The sequence below is a fragment of the Chironomus tepperi genome, unplaced genomic scaffold (genome assembly GCF_022539635.2).
Source record: "Chironomus tepperi strain 1889 unplaced genomic scaffold, CSIRO-AGI_Ctep_v1 contig_33, whole genome shotgun sequence".
In the NCBI taxonomy this organism is placed as follows: Eukaryota; Metazoa; Arthropoda; class Insecta; order Diptera; family Chironomidae; genus Chironomus; species Chironomus tepperi.
Genome location: NW_027226155.1, coordinates 1,724,549 through 1,739,235, shown reverse-complemented (window position 1 = coordinate 1,739,235; position 14,687 = coordinate 1,724,549). Strand labels below are relative to the sequence as shown.

Sequence of the window (14,687 nt, the reverse complement as noted above, 5' to 3'; positions counted from 1 at the left end):
CATTAAAATGATAAATAAAGTATAAAATCGATATTTTTCTCAATCGACAAAGGAACCATACAATTCCTTGAAAATTTTCAAAAAATAACGAACAAAATACATAACCTCACAAAATTGTAAACACAACGAAACATAAAAAAAATTGTAAAAAAAAGTAGTTTAGTTAAACAAATATAAAATCTGTGTAGTCATAAGAGTTTTTAAATTAACGGAATCAATAATTTTAAATAAAGGATTCCAATTTGAATTGTTTTTGAGCCAAAACCGACAAATAAATATTGTGAAAATGAACCGGATTAATAATATCAAAAAATCAAGCAGTTTTTCTGAGCAAGAATCTAATAAAAGCATCATTTTTGTGCCTCCAAGTTCGCCACAAGTCATTGTCTTAGATGATTCAGAAGACGATGAAGCTAATGTAAGCTTTTTTATAATCCTGTAATGTTTTTATAATTTCTAATCGAATTTGTTTCTTTTAATAGAGAGGAACTGAATACTACAATGAGGAACTTAACATTTGGATAGATATGGAAAATCCAAGAGAATGGAAAGAAGTAGATATTAAGCCAGATATTGATATGATATTCAACAAGTTGAAGAAAAAGTTTTTCGGCGACGAGATTGATCCTGAATTTAAGATTTATTATGATTTAAATCATGCTATTTGTGACGGTTCTGCTTTTAAAATATTAGAAAAGTCTAAAGTAATCCTCATCAATCGGTCATCTTTAACACGGCCAAGAATACAGCAAATTTCAATAATTCTTCATATTTTGATTCATCTTTTTCTTAATAAAGTATCAGCCGGTAAAATTTCAATAAGCAAGCATGATGATAATTTTCGTAACATAATGCATTATCTCAATGATCGACTATTTACATGTATTTCTGTTAATCATAAATTCACATACATTCAAGACGAAGAAGATTATCCAAAGCAATGGTGGTTCTGTACAGGAATTTGTCAAAATTATTCTCCATTTCGAGGCATAATTCGCAGTCCAATAATGCCAAATGAAAGTATGATATTTTGGCAATTGCATCATACAAAATGTACAGGAACATTTTTCAAAATCTTTGAAATCCGACAAAGAATCTCGTCCGATGAAGTTGATATTAAGTATATTCGAAGTCCAAGTTATATGAATCCGCAAGCTGAAGACATTCGAAACAAAGTAACTGCCAAAGTCCATCAAGTTGTCAAAAACCCAATTCGAGAGCAAGTTGATTTGACAGCAGACAACGAAAGCCCAGTTGTTAAGAATCTTTGTGACGTCATAGACCTGGACGATAGCCAATATAATATCGTAGATCAATCTTCAACGTATCTACAAAAATTTATTACATTAAATTTATCAGTAAACGAGAATGTATGTCCATTTTGCTTAAATGTCATCATGATAAGTCGTATGGCTGCTCACTTTGATGTTTGTATGGGATATCAGCCACAAGTTCAATATTCACCTTCAGTTAGACGATAAATTTAATCATAGTTAACATTTATTTTTTGTTAAAAAAAAATCTGTTCAAAATTTTAAGTATGAAGATAATTCGTCATTTTTGCCATTTCTGTAAGAACGACATGTTACGAATAGTAGACATTCCAAAATCAATAAAGATGCCAATAGAAAATTACGAAGAACCTGAAGAATGGTGTTTTAAATTCGAAAAGCCAAGTCAAGTTAAGCCAAATGCATTTATCAGCTATTGTAGCAATGAAGTAATCGGCGATCAAGTAGGAAAGGATGAAGCATGTGTCTATAAAAATCCAGAATACTTCTCATATCATCCCTTAACATATTACAACATCGAAGAGGATTTATATTGCAAAAGATGTAGACCACAGCCATCACCATTTTGGAGGATACTTTTCGACAGAACTTCCACTGAACGATCGCCATAAAAATAATTTATTTTAATAAATGTATATAAAAATATTTAAATAATATTATGTCTACAACTTCCATTTCCTAGTTCATTGTTCGAGTAATTTTAGCACAGTCTATTGTTTATTTTTACCGCTACCATCAGAATGACTATTCAAGATCAATGCTGAAAAGTGTGTGTATAGCGGCATGAAGTTTAGAAGAAAGTTATTTAAAAATAATTATGCGGAAATGGATGACGAAATAATCGTTTCCCTTTCATACATGATGATTCATCTTGTCTATTGATAATTCTAAACCTTTCTTGATTTCCTTGATATTGTCTAGTTCTTGAAAGCTTTGAATCATACCCGCATTGTAAATTGTTAGAGGTATGCTTAGTAACAAAGCAGGAAAATTTCATAATTAACATTTTTTATTTGCCGGCAAAAACGGAACATGGAAATAAACAATAGATCTACTTTGATAAAGTTATGAGCTTCCGGAATGAATTTTGTTTAGTGCTTTTGGCAGTTTGTCAGATTTTGAAGTCGATTTATTTTTTAACGGTCAAAAAATATTTGAAATTGTCAGTTTGAAATGGAATTTCAAAAAAAATATTTAACGGAATTTTTAGAAATTATCAGTCAAAGAATCACAAATTAACTTCCTTGACATAACTATTACATCAAAATCCTCAATTACAATTTGCACATTATCAATTATCACCTGTAAATTTCAATGTTGACCATAAAGTCTAACAAAAAAAGAGTTTCAATATCCAACAGTTCAAATAAGTTCAATGATAATGACTGAAGACCAAAGTGAAAGGAATCCATTATCAGTTAAGTAAACACCAAAAATAAAATTTCATTGTCAAAATCATGGATATGAAAATAGCGACACTTAATATTTTCACACATCACGTTTTAAAAATAAAAATAGAGGAACAGTGCGACTGATAAGCATATGAAGGTTATTACTGAATGAGGTGTATACACAACATTATATATAACATACCGTTTGAAAATGCGGAACATTAGTCGTCTTGCAACTTGTATCAAATCACATCGATTTGAGTGAAACACAAAAAAATGGCGCGATGGATAATTTTCCTGCAATTTGCGGTGACGCTAGCTGTTAGTGAATTAAATCTTAGCAATTATCCATGCTATAAGCCAGAAAGATTAAATTATCGTAATGCAAGAATTGTCGGTGGACATAATGCATTAAAGGAACAGGCATCATATCTAGCTGTGTTAACCAGAAGTGGTGGAAATATATTTTGTGGATCTTCCATACTTAACGAAAGATTCATTGTCACTGCCGCACATTGTATCTGCAATAATAAGAATAAATTTACGCTACCAAATCAGATGAGAGTTTATGTCGGCATCCATGAAACCTCAGAGATACAAAAGATTGAGCAAAATGAAATTGATGCTGGCATGGCAAGTGAAGTGATTGTGGATAAGATTATCGTACATCCTGATTACGTTTGTGGAAAGAAATCAGATAGTGACATCGGTATGGAGTTAGTTAAGGGTTTATACGCAAATGATGTCTATCTGCAAATTGGATTTCTAGCTTCCTTCCTAATTTTGAGTGTTTAGGGCAGTTGTGGGCAACATTGAATTTTTCACGACACACCTTGGTGATAAGCCTTGACCGAAACCGCACTCGGCATACGGTTCATGATATTTCCAATGTGTCGTGGCACACAGGTTGTCCATCACTAGTCTAGAGTGTCTTAGTACAATCAAAGTAGTCTGGAATCTTTAAAACTTGATAGACGTCACTTGTTGACAATCCCTAACTAGAAATAGTCCCTTTTCAAAACTACTAATGAAAACCTTTCTTTCACAGCCTTATTAGAACTAAAGAAATCAATAAAATTCAGTGATTACATCAAGCCCGTATGTATTGAGACAAAGGACATTAATATCTCAAATCTAGGAATCGTAAGTGGATTCGGAATGACACATGAAGATTTTTCGATTGGTGAGAAGCCAAAAACATTACAATCAGCAAATGTCCCACTATGGACAAATGATGAATGTCAAACGAGTTATGCAAGCTTAGGTAAAACATTCACATTATCGAATCGACAAATTTGTGCGGGCGGAAGAAATGGTGCGAGTATTGATGCATGTTATTCCGATTCTGGAGGGTATGAATTGTTTTTCTTTTTTTATTTCTTATTGTATGTGTTAATTAAAGCATATTGTTTATATAAACAGACCACTTGTTGACATTAAAACAGGAGCTTTAATTGCTGTTGTGTCCAATGGAATCGGTAATTTCTATTAACATGATGAATCATAAAAAAAATCACAATAAAATTTCCTTTTCAATTAAACTAAAGGTTGCGGAAGAAATGGTTTGCCGGGCATTTACACTAAAGTAACACAATACACTGAATGGATTCAAGAACAAACTAAACTGTGATATCAGCAACAAAAAAAACTCTGTGATAATTTAGTACTTAATAATAAAAAGTTTCGTCTGTGATATAACAAAAATTTCCTTAATTCACTTCTGCCTCATGTACGTCATGAAGAAGCTTTTAAGAATCTAGAAACATACTAAGTTCTATGAACAAGAAAAAATGCTACATCACTAATGATGGTTGAAAAGTTTACAACTGTTATAAATGAGAAGTTATTTACATTGAAGACATGGAGCTTAATAATTTCAATTTTCTACAACTTTGTTGACGTGTGAGTTTTGTACACAAATTGATATTAATGTCTATGAATACCACAAAGATTGAAGTTTGTCTGGCACACATTCTGTTCAGATTTAGGGATTTTTAAATCTTTAAAATTTAAGTTTTGATTGAAAATTGAATGAATTTTTCAAAAAATTTTGAAATTTTAACGGTTTTTACTACAATGGGTCTCAAATTTTTCGGGAATTTTCTATGAAATTCTATATTATTCTTTCAAAATAAAATGAATTAAAGCCTTTCATTAAGCTTTAAAAAACAGGGAACATTTCGGTTCATAATTCTAAAACAGAAGGAAGCAAATTGGTTAGTCTCAGGACAATGTTCATAAATGCCGTTATAACCGTTATTACGTTCATTTGAGATTTGAATAATATTTATTGTACATAGTTGAAAACCCCTTTTTCATACAAAAGTTTACTTTGTTTTCAATCTTCAAACAATAAACATCATATTTTTAAGTTCCTTCATTTACAAGTCTTAGAAGTGATTACAACATATTTAAAATATGGCATCAAATGGGCAAAGATAGGTAGATATATGCAGATAGATCGAAAACATTCATTTTTTTGGAGTCTTCAAATAGACTTATATTTATAGAAAATGAGCATCTGAAGTTAAATTGTTCTTCCTCAATCAAACTGTGTGGAAGCTGCTGTGTGATAAATTACAGTTACCTATCAAAGAATTCAAATCAAAAGTCACAAGGCATAAGATCTTCTTTTGGTTGATTTTATTTAATTATTTTGTCCAAAAATACACATTAATTAAATTTACTTGATATATGATATTTAATATTTATCCAAATTAGCATTAAGTGAATTTCTGTGGTCTCATTCCATATATTTATTCATTCTTGAGTCTATCCTTAAATATCATTCATCATAGATTTTTTTTTTGTTTTTAAAATGAAAAAATTATAGTCAAAATTAGTTAAAGCACATCGAAGATTGAAAAGCAGGGATGAGTATTTTTTCAAAAATTGCAAATGCTTTTTATTTTCAATCATTTTCCGTAAGCTTCAATCTTTATTTATCGTCATCGCCGTTAAAAGTCTGTAAGAGCGCCCATTCTGTCAATTTCATCAAAGTTTCTCTTTTTGAAATCATAAAGGCTTCCCATTCGATCAATTTCGTCAAAATTTCTCTTTTCAAAGTCACTGAGGCGATCAATCTCATCAAAGTTGCGCTTAGGTTGTTCCATAAGATGTGCACCGTAAGGATGATTATAGATGTTGTACAATAATGCTCGGTGATCTGCATCTAACTGTCCTTTCTTTGATAATGCAAGGCGTCCGCTGTTAGAAATGATTTTAATAAATTTTATTCAGTTTTTTTTTTAATAATAAAAAAAATTGTGCGTGACTTTATAAACTTTTAAATTGAATGAATTGAGAAAAGCATTCAGACAAGATGTTGTGGCTGTGAGTGTGCAAAAATAATAGTTAAAACTATGGTAACGACGTCTTGCAGTTTCTATAGCACATGTCATGATGTCTTTTATGGACTGACATGATTAGAATTTGATACGGTTAGATTTCATTGATAAAATTGAAGTTTTGATGTTCAGACACTAATGATGTTTAGAACTTGGATATATATGATTGCAAGTCTAGTATTACTGGTTATATGCTTATTTAACGTGAAATATTTCCGAGTGTTAAATGGGTCAGAAATAGTGGAAACGATGCCAACAAACCCGAGCGACATAAATGAAAAAAATTTCGTAACAGATCCTTTAAGTCTTCATTGCATACACATTTATTAACACCAAATGAAAGCCGTCTGAATGGAGAAACTAAATAGATACGACTAGTTAATAAATGTAATCTTAACGGAGAGTCAAAGGATCCATATCGATACCTTTTCATTTGTGTTGCTCGGGAGTGCATCTTTTCAACGTACTGTCAACAAAGGAGCGGATCAGTGCCCTAGTGACTACATTGTGCTAGTCGGGATCGGTAAGAAATTTACATTTTTTGTTATATTAAAGAAGAAATTTTCAATTTTTTTATAAATTTGGAATCAGGTTTGAGATTTTTCTTGAAAGTCTGTCGGGAAAGCTTTGAGATATTTTTTCAGATGATTGAATTTCCAAATACCTCCATCTCAAGTAGACAAAAATACAATAGAACTAGTCATCAAGTAAACATTGACTATTTGGAGTGTAATTTTGTGGACTCATACATTAGTAACTATCCACTGATATCCTGAATGGACTAGTATCACTATAGTATCACTAAAAGTATAGGAGGAATAGTATCACTAGCTTTAAGTGTAGCATCCTGCTGCACACCCACTTAGATCCCTTTACTGACGTTTTCTTTCATCATGGATCCAACAAATGTTCAATTTCCTCAAATTTCATAATGAACAATTTGACCCATAGTTTTTGCATCACAGCCTTAATTCCTTTTCTCATTGTATATCCTTACAGACATAAAGACTTATCTTACAATATTTTTTTCACAAAGAACCAAAATAAAATTAAATTCTTTTACACAAGAATAACTTCCGAAAAAAAAAATATCCTTAAATTATTCAGCCATAATAAACATTACCTTCTTCCATGATTTTTCACAGCTTTTGGGAGGCACAAAATATTTAAGATTAAGAAAAAAAATCTAATTATAATTTATGTTAAAGGAATCGGAAGTAAAAAAAAATAATTTTTCGAAATTTGCTATAATTTATTTAATTTAATTTGCGTATGTATCCACAGTAAGATCATTATTCACATTCCTTGTTTTGGTTAATGTACGAGAAGATATGTCATTGAATTTATAGCAAGTATCCACCGCCTAAACTATCAAGTGTTCCTGTTGTACCTACAGCTCTTTTAAGTAAATATCCCCCACCTAATGAGTCGAGATTGGAACTTCTCTTTAACAAGTATCCGCCACCTAAGGAATCAAGATTTGCTCTTTTTAATAAGTAACCACCGCCCAAATTGTCCAAAGTTCGATGAACTCGCGTGATTTCCTCTGGATGTCCATTGTTGCTATTTCTATTAAAGTTCTCATATGTCATTTGTGATTCAGTCATGCCAGGTCCTGTTTTAATAATTTTCAATTTTCATAAATTTGATTTGTCTTATTCTCATGAACTTTTCCAGCACCGTACAATCAACCATCACCAGAGGATACACGACACATTACACATTTACAGTAACAAAAAGCTTCATGACTGTACAATTGTCATTTTACCTTCGCTCTGTTGTCTCAATTGCTTCAATTTCATTATGATTTCATCAACAATACTATTTCCATCGCGTACATCAGAAATTGGTGCTGCATTTGATATTTGAATAATGCACAAGACTCCCAAGAGTAAATACACAACTTCACTTCTAGTCATTTTCATGTTTAACAAAAATATTTTTATGTACACGACGTAAAACTGCCAAAAAATAAATCAGTGCTACTTTACTCCTTTTTTAAATCAATTTAATCAAGTTCACTTGATTGTGACTTTATATGTGGAACCAAAATATAAAAATTGTATATATTCTCTATGCTACGATACACACTGTAACTTGTTGAATTACTGTCTGAATCACAATGTCGAATGATATCGTCTTATATAGGAAAAATTTCCTTTCCAGTTACGATGATGATGACGATGAGTATGTGAATGTATTAGTGTTGAACTCAATATGACGTAATTAGTTCCTTCTGAACATGAAAATGAGAGCTTTTTTTTGTCTCATAATTTTTCATTCATAGAAACAATTTGGTTTTTTAAATTAAAATATTTGTATTGTAGTAAGGTTTTCTGGTCATTGATCAATGATAGAGGCGTCGTCAAGGCATTCTCGAATTTTTTATTCCTTTCATTTCTTGCTCATTTTGATTGCATGAAATTATCATATTTCTTATGAATTGACATAAAACTTTTTTTTTTCTCTCTCTTTTCGGTTCATGCTGTCACGTCTTAAATGATTGATGAAATTGATGACAACGCATGGTTTATTGTAAACTTTTTAGGCTGGATTTATGGGGGGATATTCAACTTTATAATGTTATTTTTAAAAAAAAAAATGGGGACAAATTTAAGGGTCACCAGCTGATACTGTCACACATAATCATTCATGCTAAGATTTCGATTTTTGGATGTATTCCTTGTTTTCGATGAGTTTTAAGGGTGTCCTACGGATTCTGGAATTTTTGATTGAGTGTCTAAGATATCTCAAAATCCATTGTATGAGACAGTTATCATCTACAGACACATATATCCTTTAGAATGAATGGGTGGCTGCTGTCTGCAATTCATGCAAGAAGCAAAACTTTGTCAATCGACAACACTTTATATAATCATTGAGAGATCGGTCTCTGGTAGGAATCGAACTCACGTACTCATAAAAGAGTAATAAAGATATCCGGTTTGATATCTAACCACTTCGACACAGAGACCTTGCATTAGCACTGACAGATTCGTCTATACATAGCTTGATACCTCAGATCCTCAAATGGAGTGGGCTCCATTTAGACACCACATTATTAGAATCCAGAGAGGAAAAAACGTTATAACAATTGCAGATAATGTCCAACGATTTTGTATATTCCGCACGGAGTTCCATAAATGAATACCTACCTTGATACAAGCATCAATACTCATTTTTGAACTTTCCTGAAGAATACAGCGAAGACGCTATAATATTAATACGGCACCACACTAACGGCAAGACAAAAAGTTGTCATGTCGACACTGCAATGATGCTGAAGATGCTTCCGCCAAAATTGTGTCGCACGGGACTTATTTATGCAGCAATCCATGCACTAAACATTGAATGTCACTTAATTTGTTGATTCAATCTACAATTTACAGCAGAAATCACAATGTCGGGTTAAAGTTCTCAAAAATAAATCAACAAAGTTTCAAATTCTTAAAAATCAATTCCCATTCATTTTTAAACTTTGTTGAAAATTCATTTTCTTTATTACAAAAGTTTTTTTCATTGCATTACAAAGAAATTATTTGACCTCAAAAAATGTTGAATGAAAATTTCATTTGCTAAACGGTTTGCTTGCTCAAATACACGAAAAACCTGTGTTTGCATACGCCGGCGGCTAACAACGACAGCAAAAACTCAACGGTACTGACAGTCATTGCTCGTCATTTTTAAATCAAATATTTATATCTTCAATGTTTTTGTTTTCGACAGTCAGGATTGGAATTTGTAGAAGGATGTGTTATGTTGAGTGCATTAGCTTAATTTAATTTGGTATGAAAGGAATGCGATCGTTCATAAATGATGTCATACGTGCAGCATGAGCTCGAATGGACAAAAATATGGTTGATGTCAATTTAATGTCCAGTTGATGACTAGTCCAAACGTATTATTGTCCACTCGGTTCAAATGTTAGTTGAGCTAGAAGAATTGAATGAAATGTTGTGACTGGAATCTTAGTAACAATTTTCAATCTTAGACACCCGTTTTTCAGTCAGAAATCTTCTCAAAGTATGTCAAAATATTCATTATTCAGCATCCATTCTTCATTGTGTTGAAGCAAACATTGCTCCAGGTGCATTCATAATTTAAGCGACGTTATTAACCCGAATATCACATATCAGGTGATCATTCCTAAATCTGGCCCGAGATCGGCGTGACTCTGATTTGATGGTGGAATCGTTTTGAATCCGACACCATACCAGAGTCACACTAGTTTGACGGATAATCGATTAATTCAATGGTGGACAACCAATATGTGTGCTGATTTGGACGTAGCTTACCACTAAGGTGGGCCGTGAAAAATAAAAGGTTGCTCATCACTGGATTAGCCGAATGATATTGTTCTGATAACAGACAATCTCAATCTAGATTGGAATCTTCAATATTTTAATGCCAAATAAAGGATAACTAAGAAGATTTAATTTAATTTTAAAACATATAATCAAATATAAAGGCAAACTTGTGCTGACTATTAAGAACTACTAGTAATTATAAACCTTAGAATTGTACACTTTAATCATCATATCATTTGCTTATTTAAAGTTTCTGCAATATTTCTTCATGATATTCTTTTATTTAAAGGCCTTATCTTACGCATGAGATATCAAAGGAATATATTTAAGCTCTTTATCATCATCTTGTGGACGTGCTCCGAACAATACAGCATGTTTAGTAGGGCATTGCTACGTCGACATGTTGATACGCCAAGATTCAATACAGCAATATGCAAAGTTACTCTAACTGAATTGAAACGGCAGATTACGACATAAAATGGAATTCTCCGCAATGTGCCGCACGGGACATAAGAAGGAAGAATTTGCTTGTGCCACTGACAATTACTTCCACATTACACGTTCCTTTTTAATCGTCGATTGTTCATTTTATTTCAATGAATATCTTGAGAAATTTAATTTTGAAAAAATTTATGTCTTTTAGTCTCCATCGTCCACAACATTTCTATCTATTAAATTTATGAATGACTGATCACTGCGTAGGTGTTGGATATGCTGATATTAAAAAATGAATCATTAATTTTGAGACATGAAAACATCCTCTTGGCATTCGAATGCTTTTCTGGAATTCCTTCATTTTTTAAGAATTAAATTTCATCTCTTTTGAACTAATTTTATCATGTCAGCATGCTGTGAATGTCCTTGTATGACTCATTAAGTTTTCATCTATGACAGTTCAAAAAACATTTTTTTTTTGAAGAAAGTTTTTAAGCACGTCGTCAAATATCAACAGGATATCAATTTAAATGGGAAAATATCAGCATGGATACGCAAATCTAAAAGCAGTTAATTGACATGACTGATAAGAGTATCAAACAGATTTTTTTAATGGATTTCAATTAACTAACCAATTTATTACATCAATATGAGTACTTAGTCTGAATATTATCACATGGATGTGATTTACGTAAATTGCTGTAAAACAGAATAAAGTTGGTGATGTGTTTTGTTGTTGGGAAGTGTTGGATAGAGCGCATATTACAAAATTTGGCAATACATGTTTTGACATAAACTGTTATGGACCCTAAGATGAGCAAACTTTATTAAGTGCTTGTTAAGGGAAAGAGCCAGAGGGGGAGTGGGTGGGTTAAGCATCATCCCTTGACAGTTTCATTTGGTAGTGTTTTAAAGGCAAGCCCATCACTGATTTGTGTTAATTATTAGAGCAATAATCGACTTAATAATCTCTTGGCAAGTCACTGGACATGTTATTAGGATATCTGGATGTTCCATTAATTAATGTTTTCAAATCTGACTTTTGAATGGCAAGGAAATCATGGGTGACCTAAGAACTCTTAGAAGAAGACAGCGATAGAGATAGTATTACTATTGACCCTTGTATTCATTGAGAAATGACAAGTGGAAGCCAGCGGTAGAATAAGCTTCAGGCGGCATCTAATGGAGTTCATGAATTACAATTGTTCTGTACGACAATGCGAAGTTACTAAGTCATGAAACCTTTGTTATTTAGAGGCAAATTTACGTGACAAAAGTTTTCGGACGTCGCATAATGTTGATCAAGCTAAAATAATTGTCGGTTCCATTGCTGAAATTGAATAATCCATAATATCAGAGTTGTCCAAACGGTGTGCCATCGAAATTACGGGAAATTTTCATGACACATGTACCGTATGTGGTTTTAGTAGTGAATTACCACCAAGATGTGCCATGGCAAAAAATGGTTGGACTACACTGAAATATTTCATACGTAAGTTAATTTACCTAGCCAGACCAAATTCCCCCAAACTGAAAGTCAATCAACATTTGCTATAAAAATATGAAGCAACAAAATATTTGCTCAACATGAATAGCTAGATAAAAAGAGATGGTTAATGATAATCATATCAAGCATAGTTTGCTTATCAATTAATTTTTACTACACAGTAGAAACGAGGATTTATATTTTATTATCTCTAATCATCACAACATTCTTGTCATCATTTACAACATAATATTGATACGCACAATAAAATTATATGTTCATAATATTGACACTCGAAATTAAAATCAAACGTCAGTGCTAAAATTGCGCACATTAAGTGATATTTCGTAACATTAATTGTCTATACAGTAATTCTGATGATGATATCAATAATAATATTAATGATTTAATTGAAAAATGACTATGAACAAAAGGAAATGTTATCGATTAAGATAATGGACCATCATAACATTTAGTTCCTTTTTTTATTTCAATTTTCATTGTAATTAAAATGATTCCAAAACATTCACACTTCTTTTACTGAATGAGTTTGCAGTTTTTCATTTGACTGGTCGTGTCTTATTAATTTCTATAAGCGTATTTGTCGCTTGAATTTGTCAATTTAATTACGGACTAATATCTACAATGTGTCTCATTTATATTCTGTATAATTATGGGGTAAAGAATGAATCCCGAACAGCACACCGTGTTCGCTAGGGCACTGTTACGTCGCCATATTAACAGAAAGACACATAATTGCTCTTACGTCGCGTGATGATGTTTATTGCTCCATTTTTACGACCAAAATGCAATTCGCTGTATTGTGCTGTTCGGAATTATGAAGAAACTTATAATTAGGCTCTATGAATTATTACTTAGAAATTTGTTTTGCGGTAGTAAACACTTTATGAATAAATCAGGATTTTGGAATGACTTAATAATTCAGAAGTCAAATAACTGAAAAATTCAAAATGGCTGCAAATTTTTTTTCTCCACTTCAAAAAGTTTTTTGTAATTTTTACAATAATTAAGCATTTAATTTTCAAGATTCTCATTCAGACATCTTCTACTTAATGGCGGAAGTGATATCCATCACCATTAAGCCATTACTTAAGTCAATTAGTTCCAAATTTTACAAATAATTGACAGATTAGCAAAGAATATTGCACTAAAAATCAATGTCTTCTAAATCCACAAACTGTACATCCTTTAAATTCGCTCTAGTCACGCTGTGAAGAAAATAAGCCACATAAACATTTCCACAAGTATAAGTACTTCCTTTTGGCTAATTACTTTGTAATTATTAACAGTTCAATTAAATTTCATGAACATTTCCATTAACTTTTAGACTGTATCGTATGGGCTCATTTTGATCGCCACTTCTAGCACTCATAATAAATTTATGTCCATCCTCCACAAAATGTGTATCGGTTCCGTTATCACAAAATTCTGGCCTCTCTTCCCTTAATATTCCATTAAGGTAAATATTTAATGTGTCTTTTTCAAGCACAACACGATAATTTTTATCATTTATTTTTATTTCCCACGTCTTAAGGATTTTTGACTGTGCCTGATTATAAATTTCACACTCGATGCCATCGATGAAGAGCTTGTAAGTATATTTAAAGCCACTTGACGGAAATATATGAATGATGCAACGTTTATCCTCAACAAAAAAGACATCTTCGCCTACAAGTCGATACATAATATCCCGTCGCAGTATTTCCTCACCATTGACCCAAATCACACGCTTTCCGCTTATAGTTCCATGCTCAAGTTCAATATCAAATAATTTTCCATGAACAGGAAATAGCCATCGTGCAACGACATCATTCTTATTATGATTCTTCTTTAATTCCTCAACATGATCAGGAATTGTGTCCTTTGTTTCCATTATGTCCTTCATGAAGTTCCTATACAGACTGAATATGTTTAATAATTTCACTTTTTTTTTTGCTTTGCTTTGCCTTGATTGACTTTAAAAACCACAGCACATGTCCATTATATTTGTATGTCCGACATTCGTCGCTATAGTACTTTCTCCTTCCACTCAGCACACAAACATTGGGTCATTAAAAATTCATTTCTAAAAGCTGAGATTGTGGTGCAGTCACATGCAAATATTTTAACTTCTTTGTTATCTATTTCATGTACATACATGAATGTTTATTGTCACTTCCATTATATTTTATAGAATATGTGACACGTTATGGTGTTGGAATAGAAAAAAATTTGAATGTAGACTGACAACAAGCAAGCAAGTTCAATAAAAACAATTTTTTTTTATTCCTACGACGGTACACAAGAAACACGTTATAATTCCATCGGCAAATAATCAAGACTAATTTTTTTATTCCACGGCTATATGTAAAGGAATTGACTATTGAATATGAAAACAAAAAAACTGACAAAAAAAGGCATACGGAGAA

At 31.9% G+C, this 14,687-nt stretch overlaps 4 protein-coding genes across 4 annotated transcripts; 2 read left to right on the top strand and 2 right to left on the bottom strand.

The window, feature by feature from the left end:
* The first annotated feature begins 142 nt into the window (after window positions 1–142).
* LOC139094612 (DNA-dependent metalloprotease SPRTN-like) lies at window positions 143–1,689 on the top strand. The gene is made up of 2 exons (XM_070645737.1): window positions 143–418; window positions 483–1,689. The coding sequence occupies exons 1-2, from the start codon at window positions 287–289 to the stop codon at window positions 1,479–1,481; spliced, it is 1,131 nt and encodes a 376-aa protein (XP_070501838.1). The 5' UTR covers window positions 143–286; the 3' UTR covers window positions 1,482–1,689.
* Window positions 1,690–2,959: 1,270 nt separating this feature from the next.
* On the top strand, window positions 2,960–4,368 carry LOC139093992 (trypsin-1-like). Its single transcript, XM_070644865.1, has 4 exons — window positions 2,960–3,392; window positions 3,732–4,035; window positions 4,106–4,161; window positions 4,231–4,368. Exons 1-4 carry the CDS (start codon window positions 2,960–2,962, stop codon window positions 4,311–4,313), a joined length of 876 nt encoding a protein of 291 aa, XP_070500966.1. The 3' UTR covers window positions 4,314–4,368.
* A 936-nt stretch (window positions 4,369–5,304) lies between these two features.
* LOC139093983 (uncharacterized) lies at window positions 5,305–8,134 on the bottom strand. Its single transcript, XM_070644854.1, has 4 exons — window positions 7,799–8,134; window positions 7,376–7,645; window positions 7,154–7,175; window positions 5,305–5,890 (listed from the first exon to the last, which is right to left on the bottom strand). Exons 1-4 carry the CDS (start codon window positions 7,953–7,955, stop codon window positions 5,641–5,643), a joined length of 699 nt encoding a protein of 232 aa, XP_070500955.1. The 5' UTR covers window positions 7,956–8,134; the 3' UTR covers window positions 5,305–5,640.
* Window positions 8,135–13,247: 5,113 nt separating this feature from the next.
* Window positions 13,248–14,152, bottom strand: LOC139093974 (fas apoptotic inhibitory molecule 1). Its single transcript, XM_070644843.1, has one exon. It carries the CDS (start codon window positions 14,150–14,152, stop codon window positions 13,574–13,576), a length of 579 nt encoding a protein of 192 aa, XP_070500944.1. The 3' UTR covers window positions 13,248–13,573.
* Window positions 14,153–14,687: the final 535 nt, after the last annotated feature.